Source organism: Leptidea sinapis, chromosome 22 (assembly GCF_905404315.1).
Source record: "Leptidea sinapis chromosome 22, ilLepSina1.1, whole genome shotgun sequence".
NCBI classification, from domain to species: Eukaryota; Metazoa; Arthropoda; class Insecta; order Lepidoptera; family Pieridae; genus Leptidea; species Leptidea sinapis.
The window spans coordinates 159089-180581 of NC_066286.1; the positions used below are offsets into that span (position 1 = coordinate 159089).

At 37.6% G+C, this 21493-nt stretch overlaps 1 protein-coding gene across 1 annotated transcript in view; it reads left to right on the plus strand.

The window, feature by feature from the left end:
• The window catches only part of LOC126970927 (facilitated trehalose transporter Tret1-like), a 33024-nt gene extending 16751 nt beyond the window's left edge, over positions 1 to 16273 (plus strand). Inside the window, exons 7-9 of the mRNA XM_050817059.1 lie at positions 13486 to 13715; positions 14660 to 14854; positions 15704 to 16273. Coding sequence (XP_050673016.1) covers positions 13486 to 13715; positions 14660 to 14854; positions 15704 to 15967 — 689 coding nt within the window. The 3' untranslated portion in view covers positions 15968 to 16273. The remainder of the gene's footprint in view (positions 1 to 13485; positions 13716 to 14659; positions 14855 to 15703) is intronic.
• Positions 16274 to 21493: the final 5220 nt, after the last annotated feature.

Here is a 21493-nt window from a genome sequence, read left to right on the forward strand (position 1 = left end):
TCTGCGATTTCTTACTAGCCTCCCAAGCTCATCCCAGGCGTGTTCAATCGGGTTGAGATCAGGACTTCTTGATGGCCAAGCCATCACGCTGATACCGACCTCCTGAATATACTCTTGTACGATATGAGCCGTGTGTGGCCGGGCATTATCATGCATCAGCATCGATCCATCACCCATATTTGCTAAATACGGCCCTGCATACTAATTGAGAATCTCTTGAGCATATCTTTGCCTAGTGAGGGTGCCATTTTCTATGGCTACTATCTCTGTGCGACCTTTGAAGATATGCCAGCCCATACATGTACACTGCCTCCACCGTATTGGACTCTTTCTGAGATGCAGGCTTGAAAGGCTCACCAGGTCGCCTGTAAACACTTCGCCTTCCATCAGAAGTGTAAAGGGAGAATCGAGACTCATCTGCAAACAAAATTCTTGACCATTCCTCTTCATCACACTGCATGTGTTCACGGGCGTATCGCAGTCTCGCTACTCGATGCTGTCTCTCGAGTTTTGGGCCACTCGCTGGTCTTCGGGGCTTCAAATTTGCTTCAGCAAGTCTTCTTCTCACTGTACTGTCACTAATGTAGTCCCTCTGGGTCTGAAGTAGCTGTTGCTGGACTTCAACTGCATTTTGGTGGCGATTTCTTAACACAGTGGAAATAATATAACGATTTTCTCGGGCACTGGTACACCTGGGTCTGCCATTACAAGGTCTCCTTAGATGGTGTCCAGTCTCTTCGTACCTTCGCTTTACCTTCTGGACCGTTCGTACCGTCACACCCACCATTCTTGCAGTGCGACGCATACTGATGCCTAGTTCCAGAAAAGCCATGATCCTAGCACATTATTCAACTGAAAGAGGCATGATAAATAAATGTTATGTGCTTTTTAGCATAAATTTTTAAAACAAGACCCATCGATGTTGAAAAAAATTTAAAACAGAAAGAAAAATGTGAATGGTATAATTGTAATTCAGAAACGTCCACTTTGAAAAAGGAATGGTTTTGTTTTTGAAGTTTTTTTTCAGCCAATTCTTAAAAGAAGGTTACCGACTATAAAGTTTTTATGTACAAAATTAAATTCTCTTTGGAGTCCTTTTTATTTCGAAAGTATATCTTGCGAACTTAAAACGATATCCCACTTTTAAAAGTGTGATACTTACTTTTGAAGGCCAGTGTATGTAAAATTATACCACGAGACGTACTAGCATCATAATACATTGCCTATTATTTGCGATCAAGCCTTAATTGAGTTATAAAAGTCACAGGCAAAAATTAATACTAATTAATAAGAACTGTAGATTCGCATCGGTGAGTAGTAAAACTTATAGTTATCATAAAATAAAAAAAAAATATGTACAGACAGAGCTTATAGACATATATATAATTATAATATGAATATATTTTTAGATAGAATTATACATAATATATAATGCCTATTAATCTGCTAATTTTATTGCATTGTTATTTTGTTGTTGACACAAGTTGTATGATGGGCATGGTATATGTGAGGAAAAAAATAAAGTGGCTTAATTTCCGTTCACTATTTGTAGTAAAATAAAATACAACACTCAATTAGGACATGTCAGCGCGGAATGGAAAGAAGCATGCTTAAATTAAGAAAACTTAATAAGATACATAGCCAGAAGATAAGGAAGAAAACAAAACTAACTGATGCCTTAAATCAAGCATTAAAATTAAAGTGGCAATGGGCCGGACACATTTCCAGACTAACAGACGCTAGATGGACCATTCAGACCACAACATGGAAGGGACCTGTAGGAAAGAGAAATGTGGGCAGACCACATAAAAGGTGGACCGATGAGATTAGAGAGATTGGCGGAACTAAATGGCTCGAAAAAGGAAAAAATAGAAAGGAATGGAGGAGGCCTTTACCCAACTGGGATCCATTTGAAAATAATCAAGAAAACTAACATAGTGCATGCATTATAACTTACTAACATAAAAGTTAATAATTGTACGGTCAACAGCATGTCGACTGTACATCACGTTTCGCGTATCAGCGTTTACGTCGCCTCGCGTTATTTCCTAAGTAATATTGTAACCAGTTCGCGACAAGCCGCCGATCGATTCGCGTGCTCATTACCATACCAACATTTTACCATTTTACCATATAGCATAAGTTAAGGTTTCAATATACCATTTGAGCCTAACTTGTGTTTTACTCTGTACGGAACCAAACCACCGTACATTGTGGTCCTTCGGCCTTTTGTTAACCAGTGACAAATTTTTTTTTTTTTTAACCATTCCAAGGACATTGTGGTCCTTCGGCCTTTTGTTAACCAGTGACAAATTTTTTTTTTTAACCATTCCAAGGACATTGTGGTCCTTCGGCCTTTTGTTAACCAGTGACCAGAATTTTTTTAACCATTCCAAGGACATTGTGGTCCTTCGGCCTTTTGTTAACCAGTGACCAGAATTTTTTTAACCATTTCGAGGACACAAAAACATTGTGATCCATCGTTCTATTAACCAGTACCATTAGTTAACCATTTTAACCAAAATTCGTCGCGTGTGTAGTGAACCAAATTAGTGTTGACCAAAGTGCTTGTGTGTGGAGTGTAACCAGTTCACCAGATCGGCGATACTACCAGCGACTACCAACGGGGAGACTGCTGAGGACACACCAGGTCACCACGTACCAGTCTTCAAGTAAGATCTTTCCTTTTTATCACTCACCACTCTTTACCACTCTCTTTTGACCCGTAACCATGGAGGCTCTATTAACCACCCAAAACCAGATTATGTCCGCGATTAACACGCAGTGTGTTAATTTCAAGAAGGACGGGCCAGAACGAAAGACACCCGCCTATATTGAAAAACGTCTCAACGCTTTAGACTCGTACTGGAGTGAATTCCAGACCAACCATACTAGGCTTTGTGCTGAGTTTGAAGACCCTAACCATCGCTACTTCGCGGAAAACCATTACCAGCGGACGAAAGATTTTTACCAGGAAGTTAGGAATATGATTTCTAATTACGTAACCAGCGATCCCAGCAAACCATTACTGAGACCTGCTACACCATTATCGCAGGGCTCAGATAGGCGCGATATTTTCTCTCCCGCTCAGGAGGGTCCCTCTTTTAGCTTCCCTGCACCAAAGCTATCGAACCAGGGCAACTCCAGTAGGGTCGAAGAAATGCTGCGAAAGCAGAAGAGCAACTTCAAGGCGCTATCCCGTACCATAGAGGCTGTCGACCTTGAAAGCTGCTCCGACCGCTGGGAGTTCGAAGATATTTTACGAACTATCCAATCAAGATGGTCGGTCATCGATTCTCTTCACTGGGACATCGACAGCGAAGGGCTGCTCGACAACGAAGAGTATGAGACAGCATTCGCTGAGATGGAGAAGAAATACAACACCATGAAGAAGGCAGTGAACAGACAGATGTGGTCGTCATCTTACAGGGAACGTTCAACCCCACAAATGGACATTCCCACCTTCAGCGGAAACTACCAAGATTGGATATGTTTTAAAGATTTATTCTCCGAAACAATTCACCATAATAAATCTTTACCAAATGCGCAGAAAATGCAATTCTTGAAAAGTAAGCTCCGTGGCGAGGCTGAAAAATTAGTTCACCATTTACGCATCAATTCTGAAAACTACGAAGTATGCTGGGACATATTAAACCAACGTTACCATAATACTAGGTTAATATTTAATTCTCACATACAATTGTTACTAACCATGCCTACGATTCAACATCAATCTGCAGCGGTCATCAAAAGGTTACATGACACCACCAACGAGTGTCTTAACTCTATAAAAGCAATGGGCATCGACATTTCCAACTGGGACCCATTGATCGTCTATATTTTGTGCCAAAAGTTAGATACTGAAACCCATAATGATTACATTGTGTCGCTTAAGAATCCAAAAGAATTGCCTACTTTGTTAGATTTTTTGAAATTTTTAGAAATTAAATTTACTTCGTTAGAAAGCTCTCGTCGTAAGCAGGACTTCAACAAATCAAATTCATCCCAGGTACACCAAAACCAATACCAAAAACCATGGGCTGAAAAGCATACCAATAACCATTTACATAATTTTATGAACAGAAATTTTAAACCAAGACCAGCTGTAATAAACCACGTCAATACGAAACCAGTACATATTGCGCCACAACGGAAATGCATACTCTGTAAAACGTGTTGCCATGAATTGTTTAAATGCAAACAATTTCTAGAATCCGCACCGCTGAATCGACTTAAGGTCATTGAATCCAACAAATTATGTAAAAACTGTTTAATTAACCATTATGACAAGGAATGTTCTTCGGAAAAAACTTGCCGTTTTTGTAACCAGCAGCATAATACTCTTCTGCATAATGCTCTTGTCACTTTTGCACCATCTACTTCTAGAAATACCGAGATCGAAAATTCTCCTAGAAGATCCAATATATGCGTTACCAATGCCCCACAAGAAACCATGCCCAAATTATTAGCAACAGCTAAAGTTAATATTATGTCTATGGATGGCTGTCACCATACCATGCGAGCCCTCATAGACCCGTGCGCGGAGTCATCTCTCATTACAGAGAATGCCGCTCAACTTTTAGGCCTACCCAGGATTAAGCGCCACTGTGTGGTGGTCGGAGTAGGCGCAAAAGCCAACAATAGTAAGGGAGTCGCACAGCTTTCAGTGTCATCTCTTCATAATAATTTCACATTTAAAACGGAAGCCTATGTGATGAAGCATGTCGTCGGGAATTTACCACACGAAACATTAGAAAAACCAGCTTGGCCGTATTTACAAAAGTTACCACTCGCAGATCCAGAGTTTTATAAAAGTAGACCAATAGATTTAATTTTAAGCGTTGAAGTTTACGAATTAATTATTTTACCAGGTTTAATTCGTAATGGCACATCACTACCAATCGCGCAAAATACCAAGCTCGGTTGGATTCTTAGTGGTACCATAAAACCAAACCAAACATATTGCAACGTCGTCATGGTCGACTTGCAGGATATACAGCGGTTCTGGGAGATTGAAGATATCTCAGACAACTCTGTAAATATTACGGATGAAGATAACCATTGCCTTCATCATTATCAACAGCATACTACGCGCAAACCAGACGGACGTTATGTTGTACGGTTACCATTAAAACCAGAGATTACCGAAAAATTGGGTGAGTCTAAAACCAAAGCCGTAGCCCAATTTCGGCAATTAGAACGCAGATTTTGTAAAAATAAAATTATCGAACAGAACTACAAACAATTTATCCATGAATATATTAATTTAAACCATATGAAGAAATGTAATAGTAATCCGATACTTCAGTGCTATTTACCTCACCATTGTGTAATCAGAACGGATTCCACGACGACTGCCACGCGAGTTGTTTTTAATGCCTCAGCGAAAACTTCGACTGGACTTTCGTTGAATGACCTTATGTACTCTGGACCAAATTTACAAGAGGATTTGTTTACTCTCATATTAAAGTGGAGGCAGTACCAAATAGCCTTCACAGCCGATATAGAGAAGATGTTCAGATTTATAGATGTCCATGATGATGACCAGCCGCTCCAGAAGATCGTGTGGAGGGACCCTGAAAAGCAACCATTAGAAGAATACCAACTTACCACTGTCACATACGGCACCAAGGCCGCACCATTCCTAGCCATGATGACATTGAAACGTCTGGCTAAGGATGAAGGTCACCGTTACCCAGAAGCAGCAGAAGTTCTGGCTACCAGGCTCTACATGGATGACCTCCTCCATGGACATCATGACCTCCAGTCTGCAAGGAGGCTGATTTCCGACCTCATAAATCTCCTTAAGTTAGGTGGATTCAATCTAAGGAAGTGGTCGTCAAATCAACCAGATGTACTACCAGATAACCAGTTACCATGCGAAGACCAAGCATATGTTTTTAAATACCAGGAATCAACCAAGGCATTAGGACTTAAGTGGCATCCCGACGAAGATTATTTCACTTTTCAATTGAATTCCGAACCAGTCAGTAAACTCACCAAAAGAAGTTTACTCTCGAATATATCGAAGATATTTGATCCGCTTGGATGGCTTTCACCAGTTACCACCAAGTTGAAACTACTCTTCCAGGAAGTATGGCTCTTAAATCTTCTGTGGGACGACGAATTACCAGCTGACATCAACACAAAATGGAAAACCATAGAGGCTGACATCACGAAAATTAGCCATATTACCATACCAAGGTGGTTGCAGTCTTCTAAGAACGACACCATTGAATTACATGGGTTTTGTGATTCATCACAAAATGCCTACGCTTGTGTTGTATACTGCAGAGTCAACAATATTACCAGCAACCAGTCTTCTGTAGTATTAGTAGCTTCGAAGTCTCGTCTCGTACCTGTAAAGAAAAATGTATCGTTACCTAGATTAGAGTTATGTGCAGCGGTTCTACTTACCAAGGTCATGAAGATCACCTGTAAATGCCTATCAGATTACAACATCAAAATCTACGGTTGGTCTGATTCGACAGCTGTGTTAGGCTGGCTCAACGGCGACCCATGTAAATGGAAACCATTCGTCGCGAATAGGGTGAAGCAGGTCATTGACATTATACCATCGAGTAGCTGGCATTATGTGTCAACAAAGGACAACCCAGCTGACTGCGCAAGTAGAGGCATTACCACAGAACAGCTGATTAACCATTCCATGTGGTGGATAGGTCCCCACTGGCTAAGATCGTTTGAAGAGTCCAAATTAACCAATAAATTATATACAACCTGCGAAGAGCTTAAAAAACCATTATTAAATATAAATGTAAACACAATTAAATATCAAAACAAGGTTATAGATAGTATAATTAGCAGATACAGCGATTTTACGCGAGCTTCAAGAGTGCTTGCGTGGGTGTTACGTTTTACACCTAAGTCATTTAATACTAATAAAACAAACTACTTAACTATATTAGAAATAAGAAAAGCTAAAAACTTAATTATAAGGCATATACAACAAGTAGAATTTTTAGAAGATATACAATATATTAAAAACCATAACCAACCTAACCCTAAGAGTAAATTATTAAAATTGAAACCATTTATTGATAACCAGGGGCTCTTGAGGGTTGGGGGGCGATTGACCAACGCCAAAATAGAAGATAGTATGAAACATCCGTGTATTTTACCACATAACCATTTGCTTACTGACATGATTATTGACCACGCGCATAAGATGACCTTTCATGGGGGTCCCCGGTTAACCCTTGCTTGGCTGCGTCAAGAATATTGGATCCTGGGAGGAAACAATGCTGTAAAGAAGAGGCTACGGAGATGTGTGCTATGTAGAAGGCACGACCCCCTGAAACACGACCAGTTGATGGGAGACTTACCACCTGCAAGAATCAACAGGACCCGCCCCTTTTACCATTTGGGGGTTGATTTTACTGGTTTTGTTGACGTCAAGTCTGCGAAGGGTAGATCAGTGAGATGTACCAAAGGATATGTCGCCGTCTTCGTGTGTATGGCGACCAAGGCTGTACATTTGGAGTTGGTCTCTGATCTCACCGCCTCAGCATTTTTGGCAGCCCTCAGAAGACTTGCGGCCAGGAGAGGATCGCCCGGTCACATTTACAGTGACAACGGGACGAACTTTATAAAAGCAAATAGAGTTTTGCAAGAGGAGATTGTTAACTTGAAAACCATATTGAATGCCCAGTTTTATGCAGAAATAGCTGAAATGTCGATAGAATGGCACTTCAACGCACCATCTTGGCCAAGCGCAGGCGGTCTCTGGGAGGCTGCAGTGAAGAGCTTGAAATACCACCTGAAGCGAGTAATAGGAGAACAAAAACTCACCTACGAGGAGTTCTCTACTCTTCTAGCTCAGCTAGAAGGATGCCTTAACTCCAGACCTCTGTGCCCGCTGAGTGAAGACGTCGAAGACTTAGATTGTTTGACCCCTTCTCATTTTCTGTCCAGTGGACCAACATTGACCATTGTTGAGTCAGAACACGACTTACGAACCAGATGGCAGTTAGTGCAGAAGATTTACCAAGATGTGTGGAAGAGATGGAGAGCGGAGTACCTCACACAGTTGAACGCTAGGTCCAAGTGGCGACGTTCACAACCAAATTTAAATGTTGGCGGCATTGTAATTATACACGATGCTAACCTGCCACCGGGTAAATGGGCTCTCGGTCGAATCGTGCAGCTACATCCGGGGCAAGATGGGCTAGTTCGAGTAGTCTCTGTTAAAACCAAAAATGGCATTATGAAGCGACCAGTAGTCAAACTATCTCTTTTACCTATTAACCACTCCAACGACGAAGACAGTAACCAAATTCATGAAACCACTGACCATAACCAGCCGAAACACCAGTCGAACGACGATTTACCAAAACCAAAGCGACGAGCTAGAAGAGGAATTGTTAATTTATTTACCATGGCACTTATGTTGTTTACCTTTTTATTTTCACCAGCCACGTGTGCATACAACGCTATAAACTTCAACGACAGTCAAAGTTTATATTTAGATAAAATATCAACCATGCGACTAGTTCAGGACGAATGGAAACTAGTTGTATACTACGATTTAAAACCATATTGGCAAGGCAGTAAATTGTTATCCAAATATATTGATCATATGGAATATATTTGCAAGGAATCGTCAGTCAGAAACCATTGTGAATCTATTTTAATACAATTACAGCACAGTTATACAGAGTTATCGCATTACAATAACATTCTGTCGACGCAGCAGTTCCCACGCGGGCACGCGCGGCGCAGGCGCGGCCTTATCAACGCTGTGGGTAATGTTGCACACGCGCTGTTCGGTGTACTCGATGACCAATTCGCTAAGCAGTATATTCAGGACATCGATTTAATTAGGGAAAACCAAAACCATCTTGCTGCTCTATGGAAAAACCAGACTTCCGTAATAGAAGCAGAATATAATGTATTGAAGAGGATGCAAGGCTCAATTGACAAACAATATAAAATATTTACTCATTACCTTAACCAGTTAAGGAACGCTACCAATGATGTCAAGAGTCAATTGAAAGACGTGGAAAACAATAATGAATTTTTATTATGCGCTATGGCAGCTAACAGCTTGGAGTCGAATTTGAAGAATGTGCAGGATGTTCTTTTAGATACTGTTTCGGAGGTGTACTTTGGGAAGTTCAACATACATCTTTTGAAACCCGACCAGCTTCTAGAAGAATTAAATATTATTTCCGGAAGATTGTCCAACGATTTAAGTTTACCAATAGAGAACACGCATACAGAATTAACCAAAATGTACCATTTACTCAAGGTCAGAGCGAAAATGCTAAATGACTATTTTATTTTTGAAATTAGAATACCATTAGTGAGTAGAGACCATTACCAAGTATATAAAATTTATCCTGTACCAAGACGGAACGGCAAAACCATGGTCACCCTAGTTCCAGTTTCGGATTACATTGCGATCAACTTACGAAGAGACTCATTTATGACCATATCACACTTAGAATTAAATAATTGTCTTCATTTAGATACTGAGACACAACTTTGTCCTTTGGAAAAACCAATTTCTCATAGGAGTCATGATGACGTCATGTGCTCCAAAGACCAGGAGACGAAGCAGTGCAGAACCAAAACTGCCAAATGTCTAGATTGGTGGTCTCAGCTAAGCGAGGTCAATACATACTTTTTCTTTTGCTGCGACTCGTATCCAGTACGTATCATCTGTGGAGAGCAAATGTTTTCCAATCATCTTAATAATAGCGGCATTATTAGGTTGGGTCCAGATTGTGTTCTGAAAGGACAAGACATTACCATTTATGCTCGGAGGCTTCAGAACAATACATTAACCATACAGACGGATATACCAGCTATAGACATTCACCCCATCAACCACATCTTTAACCAGAATAAGACGTTCGTGTCGCTGATTTCGGAGCCAGCATCAGTGATGGGTGGTTACGATCAGGAGCTAGATGATATAGGCGCAAAAATAAAACAAATGAATTCAGAGAGTGGTCTAAAGGGTGGTATATCTTATCACGACGTTCACCACTACGTCGCGATATACGTGGTGGCGGGTGTGCTGGTGGCCGGGGCCGCCGCGTACGCCGTGCGGCGGTGGTGCCCGCGCCGCAGCCGACGCCAGGACTCCAGCGCGCCGCCCGCGCCGGCAGCCGCTGGCGCAGGGCCAGCCGCGTCGCACCCGCCGCGCCCTGAGCCGCGGGGTCTGACGAACGCAGCGTTTGTGTATAGTGTTAGTGACCAGTGTGTAAGTGTAGTTAACCACGGGCAATCTAGTGCTAGTAAAAATAGTGATAAGTGTAGTGATGAAGTGAAAGACCAATCCACTTCTCCTGTAGTGCATAGGCATAATTTTAGTGATTACTGTGGCTAGAGACATTAAGGTTACCATTAGATAATGCAAATTTGTTTATCACCTTGTCTCACGTCACTCGCTAACCATAACCATTTCTTTTTTGTACCATCTTCACCACCACTCTTTCTTCTCTCGCGGTGGCAGCATGTACGGTCAACAGCATGTCGACTGTACATCACGTTTCGCGTATCAGCGTTTACGTCGCCTCGCGTTATTTCCTAAGTAATATTGTAACCAGTTCGCGACAAGCCGCCGATCGATTCGCGTGCTCATTACCATACCAACATTTTACCATTTTACCATATAGCATAAGTTAAGGTTTCAATATACCATTTGAGCCTAACTTGTGTTTTACTCTGTACGGAACCAAACCACCGTACAATAATAAAATAATCATGTTTGTCGACTAACCGTACTAACATACTAACACTAAAATAAGAGATAGAGTAGATATCAAATGGAAAATCATTAATAAAGGCTTTATTATATTATATTATATATTTGTAGTAAAAAAATAATAGTAATCATTTTTACCTCCTCCAGTATCTTTTGATACGTCTTAATAGACATATAATACATAATACAAGCCCAAAAAAATAAGCGCTGTTGTCCATTTACATGTGTCTCGGCTGAGACCTGAGTACAAACTGACACAAATCGCGGAATTTTTTCCGCAGTGTGTGCTAGTTAAACCTTACTACTTGGATTTAAATCCGCAAAAAAAATCCGCGCGGATTTTTATTCGCAATGCGTGCTAGGCCTTACTAATGAGTTAGCTCCATTTGGTCACAGTCACTGCCGCACACTACCTACTTTTTCGTTTTTATAATAAATTGTTTTATTTGTTTGGTTCCATTAGTTAGTTGTAAAAATTTATTACTCATTCTGGTTTGTTATTTAATAATTTTGTGGTGGTGGTTTGTTATCATTAAATTTTAATTCTATTCTAGTCCCAGAAGTGGGGGAGTTTAGATCTTGACTCCGTTTGCTAATGTCTCTTTATCTTACAGTCGCTTTACGAAATTTAAATAAACTTTCGCGTAGGATTGACTTGTTTGCTTGCTCACTGAACGAGTTTAAAATTAGAATAGTTGTTGTATGTTCTAGTAATAGTTATATTATAGTCTAGTACAGTAGGTATAGATTGTTAGTAGTAGCTCTAAGATTTATGTTTATATTAATTTAAATACTTAAATTTAAGTCAAGCCTCGATCGCAATAGGTCACTCTCTAAGGATAGGGGATTTATTGGTTAAATAAATAAATCTCTTAATTTCTCCATGTTGGTCACTTTGTTGAAAACTATACTGAGTGGGATCTTCATCTCGGTCGACATCTGGTCGCTCTACTATTGGGTGTTACGGGCTTCTACCCCAGGCCTATGCCTCTCTATATTGCTAGGGTCTCTGCGAGCTATGTGACCAAAGTATTTCAGCACACGTGGTAGACAGTTTTGGTTTTGTTTTTATTTTATTTACAAACGAGCATACGGGTCACCTACTTGTAAGTGATCACCTCAGCCCATTCTGTCTTGTAACATCAGAGGAATCACAAGAGCGTTGCCGACCTTATAAAGCGACGAATGAACGTACATATTATGTATTGGAAAATAAAAATATAATAGTAGTCCATACAATTTGCTATTTTTTATATGTGGTTATATTCCTCAATTCTGGGTATAATTATACAAAGTATATTCTTAATCAAAATTTATGAACGATGCGTTTCGTCCGAGTGCTCATCCCAACTGAGCTTCTATCTTGCATCGTTATAAATTATTTTTTGTAATAGTTTTCCAGTTTGAGTCCAAAGGATTTGCAGCATTAATCATGGAATAATTTTTTCCGAATAGCCATTGCTCAAGGTTCAGTATTAGGCCGCTTCACTTTCTTTCATATGTCAATAACATCAAAGATTGTATAAAAAACTGCACTTGTTTCCAGTTTGCGGACGACACTTGTCTCGTAATCGCGGACAAAGAACCAATAAAGGCTTGTGATTTTATACAACAGGACCTCAATCTTACCCGGTGGTGTCATGATGTAGGCCTTGTTCTTAATGCAGATAAAACTAAGCTCTTATTGATAAAATCACAGTTTATTAACAAAAAAAAAACAATCAAAAACATTATAGTTCACGAACATGTCTGCTTACATAAAACCTATCACTCGTGTAAATACACACCCTTAGAAATAGTTAAATCTCACAAATATCTTGGGTTAATAATAGAGGATATTATAAATGGAATAATCACGTGGACTATGTATGCAACAAACTTAGACAATTCCTTGCAAGTATTTTAATTCTTAAAAATCGCATACCATATAAAGTCAAAATAATGCTCTATAACGCGTTAGCTGAATCGTACGGTCGTACTTACAATTCGAACCTTGACAAAATACATAAAATTCAAATTCTTAAAAAAATTTTATCAAATCAAATTAAACGTAAATACAAGTAGGCCAGGGTTGATAATTTTTGAAACCAAAAAAAATTACTGTAGGATGAAACCCATTAGTAAAGGAAGAAAATATAACAAAAATTTAGGGAAAAATAAATTACGGGCGATCTGAGGTTGAGAAGTGGAAAAAAGAGGGGGGGGGGGTGTTTTTGGGTATAAAACTCGATTTCAGGCAAAACTACAAGTCCTATGACAAAAAGTAAATTGGCAAAGTTGTAGGTAATAAAGAGCTCTACAACTTTTGTAATTACACTTTTGTCACATAACCTCAAAATTTAGGTGTAAAATTCAAAAAACCAAGTTTTTGGTATTTAATTTATATCTTTTTCAAAAAAAAATTTTTTTCTACGTAATTTGGTGAAAACTTACCTTTTTATGTCCCAAATACACTGTTATTTAACTGAATTAAAATATTTATTTTTTCGCCTTAATATCAAACTTAATATCAAAAAAGCACCCCAATTTTCAATCGAAAATTCTGACGTCAAAATATCAGCTTTTTCAAAAAGTTTGTGGGCTTTTTGTTCGTTGAAATGTCTTCTTTCTGATGGTGTAAAAAAAATAAAAATTTAAGTCCAACAAAAGGCATTTCATAAAGAATTCATACCGGTTGTTTCATTGCAGCAAAAATATGGATTTCTTACAAGAAAGGATGTATGAATAAAAGACTTATCATTTTTCTGTTTCAGATAAAGATAAAATCCTTTTCCGAGCGTTCCGCATTGCCCTTTTTACAGTTATAGCAAGAGAAGCATGCGGTGCTATACCTGTGACGAACTTTGCCGGTGAAATATTTACGAATGCTTCAGGAAAATCTAGATTGATTTTGACACCAAATCAGCAAGCAATGTTGCTGGGTTTTGTGCAAGTTATTGGATCTACGGTTGCATCTAGCGTGGTAGAGAAAACAGGAAGAAAGGTATTGAAATACAAAGCCATAAATATTAATTTAATAAAATATATGGCGGGGTAAGACCGGTCACATGGTCAGAATCTTTGTGGTTGTCCATTGTTGTTCGCGTTGGACATGACAGCGAGTAAAACACTTCCACTTTAGTTACACTTCACATAACAGCTATAGATTACTTAAGCTAAGAGATTATAAAAGAACGTGGTGTTCCCGGCATGCACGTGCGACGCAACTGCCTCACTCGATAGTTATTCCTTTACTGCCTGCTCGGCGCTCACCCAACGCCCGATGTTGACTGCACTCGCAACGGACGCTGATTACACCCGAGCAACGAGTACCGAAAAAACTTCGTACTTGCCCGTGGCTCGAACTTCGACGATGAAAATGATGTCCAATTGATGTAATGACTAAGTAACTAATAATAATTTCCAATAAGTCTTAAGGAGTAATCTACATCTTCTTCTTCACGTGCCTCTCCGACTAGCGAAGGTTGGCAGTCAGCTTTGTCATTTTAACTTTGGTCCTTCGCGAGGCGAAAAAGTTCTGCCACATTCGCGATTTCTATCTACTAACGGATGATGCGCAGCCAAGACTTTTTTCTGCAACCTACGCCTCTTCCTCCGGCAACTTTTCCAATCATGATGAGTTGTAGGAGTTCGTACTTCTCGTGCCTAATCACGTGCCCCAAATATGCAACTTTCCTCATCTTGATGGTTTGCATGAGTTCGCGTTGTTAATTGACGCGGCGCAGAACTTCCACATTCGTGATCTTGTAAGTCCAACTAATGGCCAACATACGTATATATATGCCCACATTCAAGAAGTAATCTCCATAAGCAACGTACAACATTTTGCAATATGTAAAAATATGAATTAATAAAGTGATATCTTTCTTCTTATAAGGTTCAGTTGTTCATGAAAAAATCGAATTAAAATTATTTTCGTTTTTTCAGCCCCTTCTGATTACCACTTCGCTAATATCTGGACTAAGCATGGGTGCATTAGCTACTTGGTTCTTACTCAGGATATATGGAATTAATGCAACACCCTGGATACCCATAGTTACCCTTTGTGTGTGTATCTTCTGCGACGCAGCCGGACTGCTGCCTGTTTCCATGATTCTAGGTGGAGAAATCTTCTCATTTAAGGTAAATTACATTTGTTTGACAATACTACTACAACTCACCACATAATAAATATTATTGGTTTTTTTTTAATTAACTAATTGAACGTTAAAATCACCACCCATTCTATATGACTCAGACTTAAGAAGAACTGGTGCAAGCAACTCAGTGGCCTTCTTTTTCAATGAAATACTTGATAAGTTCAAGATTACGAAGTTAATTAAACAGTTATAGTTATCCTAAAAATGGGCTAGTAACGAAGTGTAAAAATATGATGATAGTGTAAAAAAAACTATTATTTAAGGCGTATTGTACCCCTTAAAATAGGCTAATAATTATACTAGCTAGTTATTAGCCTATTTTTGGGATACAATACGCCTTAAATAATGGTTTTTAAAGTGAAACTTTTATTACATCGTCTCAAACTTTTGCGTCTGTGTGTTGCATGTCGCGTGACGGTCGGGCGGTGCCTATAGTTCGCAGCAGCTGTCCGTGTAGTGTATAGAATATTATTCATTTGTGCTAGTGCTCCACCCTATTTTGTTTCTTTTTGTAAATGTTTAATCTAAATGTTGTTATTTATGAAAGTGAAACTTATATTTGCTTTTAGTAAACAACGACACAGCTAGTGAGTCCAAAAAAGTGATCAACGAGGAAAAGCGATTTTTATACCCTTAATGGAATATTATCTCATTAATTTATAGTTAAATGTCTATAATGTGAAAAAAAGTTTAAATTTTTACCGTGGTTTCATAAAACCACACAATACTTTTTTTTAAACTATCATCATATTTTTAAATATTTCAAGCCCCCTTTACAATATTACTGTAAATACAATGTTACCATTCCATTAATACATGTTTTTTTTTATAGTATCGCGGTACCGTGATGGCGGTCACGATGTCAATAGCGGCCTTCTCTGCCTTCCTCCAACTTCTATTCTTTAAGCCAATCGCAATCTATCTGGGAATATACGTCGCGTTCTATCTTTTCGCAATTGTCTGTCTGTTCATCACTACTTATGTTATAATAGCGGTGCCAGAAACAAAAGGAAGATGTCTACAAGATATATACAGCGATCTTCGAAAGAAGAATGAAACAATAGAGTTAAAAGATAAAGTAGATGATACGCCATGAGATGAAGATGTAAAACTGAATGAATAAGATGTTAAAAAGGAATTAAATTACCCGGGAGAAATTTGAAAATAATGCAGCAAAAATTTTTTTAGACGATTGATTGATTGATGGATTTTTTTATTATTTCTTTCTATTTATAAGGACAAGTGACAGCCTGTGAGCATGGTAATGGTAATATTACTGTGCGATGGGTCATCTAACTATATAATTTACTAGCTTTTAACCGCGACTTCGTGCGCGTGTTATAATGACTTTGGGCAGCATTTTTTATTATTTTTGGAAATAACATTTTTATAAGCTACCAAATGTAGAACTTTTATCCCCCTTTTTCATCACCAAATTTAAAAAAACTAGGACAAATATTCATTTATTTCCTATCATGTGTAAATACAATTTTTCATGGTGTTATCTTCATACAAATTTCCACCCTCTATTTCAACCCCGCGAAGCCTTTTATTGACGATAACGATGATTACGCTTTTAAATCACTAAAATAATTTTAATAAAATTTATTACCTACACAGATAGACTAGAACTTGGAAAGGACATTGGCAACCACTTATCGTGAATAAATATATTTAAAATATATTGAAATGATCAATAAATGAAATAATAAATTGAAATCCATATTTCACATCTTCCATATTCATTTTCACACAACTTCCATATCATTTTCATTATCATAAGTTCTTCATTTTCAGAGATCATTGTTTTTCCCACGGGCTACTTTATATAATATAAAAAGTGGCATTATTATTTGCAAAGTAAGTATCTTAGAAAATAAACAATGCTGCCCAAACTAACCATTCCACGAGGACGAAGCCGCGGATAAAAGCTTGTTATTTGGTATATTGATATTTTCATTAATTCACTACTTAAGAGGACAATGATATTAAAATTTTAACTAGGCATACTTCAGTTCATCTGCAATTGCTACATTCATACCATACTCTGTGCATATACCAGCGCCACTGTGGAAGGTTTTTGAACTGTTATTTACAGCATAAGCTGGATACTTTTTCAACTTTTCTACCATATGAGATAATTCTCCTTGCCTCTACCCTCTATTACAATATGTCAAAATATATTAAATTTTTATTATAAACGTCACATGAGCGTGAGCATCACATGAGAAATGTATTTTTTTTCCACCTCAATGAAAAGCTGTCTTTTTTAGTCCCTGGTACGAGGGACAAAAGTGGCCGATTCTCTCCCGGCAAGACGACTTCTTAGCTACTCGACCAGGGACTAAAAGCGAGCTTATCATCCAAGTGGGAAAAAAAACGTATACGCACCACGTGAGATAAGTAGTACATTGCCACCCGCGATTGTCACCCACCTGATATGTTATGGAATATAAAAAGTCAACCCCTATGAACATGAATGAGAGTCACGAGGAATTTTGAACTTCAACGTCTCGACGAGAGTGGTTATTTAGAATCTTATAAAGATAATATAAAGAGTCTACAAGGATACGTCACAATGTTATGTGTATAAGCCGAACTAATAGAGAATTTAATTGCTAATCCTTATTTCTCAGTTCCACGCAATAACAATTATAAGAAAAAAGTGAAGTTTACCAAGACTTTCAACATATGGTAAGTAGAAATATATTTATATATCATAAGGTGCGACAATAACATAACATATTGCATTGCAACAACACTTGGTAAACGTCATGGAGCTACATCAGTTCGTAAAGGCGATTTGACATGGGGAGAAGTACTGAAACGAAACTCCCAGTCCACCTTTTAAATCATAAAACAACTAAGCCTACTTAATGAAGTATTATAAAATTTTAGGTGGCCAGCGCAAAACCACACAAAGAACAATGCATCATTATCTTACTGTACTTCTAGTCGGCATCTTTTGCAAATAAGTCTCCCACAGTTTCGACAAGTCTTCTTCTAGAAATCATTATATACAAATGAACTATCAAGCTACTACTAGGGCAGGGTGGATTGTTGAATAGAGTGCTCGTAATGCCAACTCATGCTGCAGTATTACATGAGCGCTCAACATCTCCCGTAACTCTGTTTTTGCCAAACTCATGTCAAGCAAGACAAAAAAAGATCACGACGATTCTGATGACTCGATTAAATCAGCAACAACTTTTTATTGAAGAATTACCATTAAGTGAACTCCGCCGACTATATTCTAATGCAACACCAGAGGAATTACAGGAGTGTTACCGGCTTAAAGGAAGGTGTACGCGCTTTTTTTGATGGTATGTCGTAACGTCCCGGAAACACCTCGCAAGGAAGATCATTCCACAGCTCGGTTTTCCGTGGAAGAAAGTTCCTTGATAACAGCACTGTGGAGGATCGCCACACATCCAGATGGTGGGGATAATATTCTTATTTGTGGCGTATTGCGCAAAGGTGGAAGTCAGCGGCAGGAATCAGGTGAAAAAGCTCTTCGGAACACTCCACGTGTGCTCTTCTGTAGAAAAACAAAGGCTTTGCTGTAGCGAAAGTTGTAAGGACTTTTGCTGCTTTGAGAGCATAGAGTAGTATCCTTTCAGCTTTCACACTGCAAACAGAGCACCTACCCCACTTGCAACCCCTGAGAAGTTGAAGAAACCCCAGTTTTTTTCCGAGTCGAGCCAGTTGTTCACCAATGGTTTATGTTACGCCCTGCCCATTCCACTGCAATGTCATTTAGGATCCTAGAATGAATCTTATAAGCCCATTAATTTCATTAGCTACGGCGTTCTTCAAAGCGAAACACAATTATGCTTGCACATTACTGCTTCACCAGAGAAAAAGGCGATAAAAAATAGTCGACGGTAGTAATAAAGATTAATACTCATAGTAGGGTTCAAGCGAAAATAATCGTGAAATATTGCCGTGCATCAGTTAATCTCTACCACCCTTTGAATTCGAGAGATCTCATATGAAATTCCAATATTTTTATCATTTTCTGAAACCCATTGAGCTAGCTGATAGTGAGCCCCTACTAGGCTCTGTAAAATAAACAATTCTTTTAGATGAATTAAATTCTACAATAAAGTACCCAAAAGTGGAACTGAATTATCAATAAATTATAATTTATATCTACGACCTGATAATAACGTGGTCTAACTCAAAGTTAAATAAACTTTATTCAAATTGACTTAAACTATGCGTTTTATAATAGTCATTAATAAATATTAATAAGTTTAACTGAATCAACCATATGATTAGAAAAAGGAGCCCGTGAGAAGAACACAGCATTTTACATCCGTAGTTTGTAATGTGCTGCACCTAATATTATGTAATCATGTTCAAGGTTAAAATTCGTTTTAAAAATTAAATACTAAATATAAATTAATTAAAAATAAACCGTATAAATATAAATTACTAGCTGATACCCGCGACTTCGTCCGCATACACACATGATAAAGCATAGTAGTAGTAGTTATAAAAATCTTTAGTTCTTAAAACTTTATTAACTTTATATTAAATGAACATTTATACTCTATATATATAATCTATATAAACATAATCTGATAGATAGTTAACAATTGTACTTAATCTATCAACTGTAGTTAGCTAAAATTAAGATTATATTTTTATGCCTCTTGAGAAAGTTAGAAAGACATTAAAAATTCTAAATAATTATTCATTTGAAACTATGCTTTCAATTTGATTTCACAACGACGGGGGACACATCAAAGGTAAAATAAAAAAGTTGTTTTTATTTAATTCCGAGCATTTTCATATTTATTCACCTTTTAAACCTTCTCTGGACTTTCACAAATAATCCAAGACCAAAATTAGCCAAATCGGTCCAGTCGTTCTCGAGTTTTAGCGAGACTAACGAACAGTAATTAATTTTTATATATAAAAAGACTAGCTGACCCGACAGACGTTGTTCTGTATATAATAAATAAAATAATATTTTTATATGAATTTGTCAATAATATATCATAACATCAAAAATTTCTTCGTAAAATATGCACCCTGCTGTCGTAATGAAATTGTTTCACAGCAGAACTGTCAAACCGTGCGTTAATAAATTCTCTCATAGAAATTATGTATGGACACATCAAAAGAAAAACAAATTTGTTGTTTTTATTTAATTATCAGCATTTTCCTATTTATTCACCTTTTTAACCTTCTCTGGACTTCCACAAATAATTCAAAACCTAAATTTGCCAAATCGGTCCAGCCGTTCTCGAGTTTTAGCGAGACTAACGAACAGCAATTCATTTTTATATAATATATAGATTGGATGTATCCACCTTAAGAGCTTGAATCCACTATTTGTTTGAGGATTCTTCGTGAACACCATGATCGTAGATACTGTCATAATTATTAGTAATCTCACCAAATACCAAGATTTATTAACTACTAGGTGACCTGATAGACGTTGTTCTGTACATATATACATATAAATAAAATTGGAGTGTCTGTTTGTAATATTGAAATAACCGTTTCTTACTACATGTATATGAATATAATTGGGTCGCATTTAGGTCCTCTTCTATTTAATATATTTATCAACGACCAAACAAACTGCTTTAAATACTGCACACCATTTATGTTTGCTGATGACCTAAAAATTCTTAAGATAATCAATGGTCCCGATGACGTTAGCGCATTGCAGGCAGACCTAAATAGTTTATTTATATGGTGCGAGCTTAATAGTATGATACTGAATAAAAATAAATGATTTCATATAACGTTCACAAAATGCAAAAATAATATTACAACTAAATACTATTTAGATAATATGCCTCTCATTACAGTAGATACTATTAAGGATTTGGGTGTTATATTTGATAGCAAACTTACGTTTATACCGCACATAGACTCTATTGTAAGCAGAGCCTCTAAAATGCTGGGATTTGTAATTTGGAATGCAAAGTTTTTAGGAACTGGCGTACGAAGATGATCCTATATAAAAGTCTGGTTGTGAGTATTTTGGAATACGGCAGTACCTACCGTCTGGAGACCACACTACGCTTGCCATTGTCTCAGAATCGAAAGAATCCAGAAGCGTTTTCTGTATCACTTGGCTGTCTCAATTGGGAAATCTAGATCACTCCCAACATACTCTGAAAGATTTACATAATTTAATATACTAACTCTGAAACAACGTAGGGACATATTGGATTTACTTTTCCTATACAAAAGTATTAACAACATTTATGACAACTCCTTCCTTGTGTCTATGTTTAATTTTAGAGTGCCTAGATGCCCACGTAAACCTGTGAACTTATTTGAAAAACCTTCTCGCAGAACTATTTTGGGGATCAATTCACCTGTGTCGCGATTATGCAAAATTATAAATGCTAAGACCCATACAGTGATTCGTTGCCAAGGTTTCGCAAAAATGTATTGTAAATAAATAATTTATAAGTATTCTTGATTTGTTTAATACGTTTATCTTGACTTGTTTAGTAGATTTTGTTAATTTCTTAATTTCATTACTTTATAGAATGGTTGTTTTATAACTTATATTTATTTTATGTAACTATTTCACACATAATTTAGCATGCGGTATTCACGTTAAAAGGTAATGCATTTAGTAATAAGACCC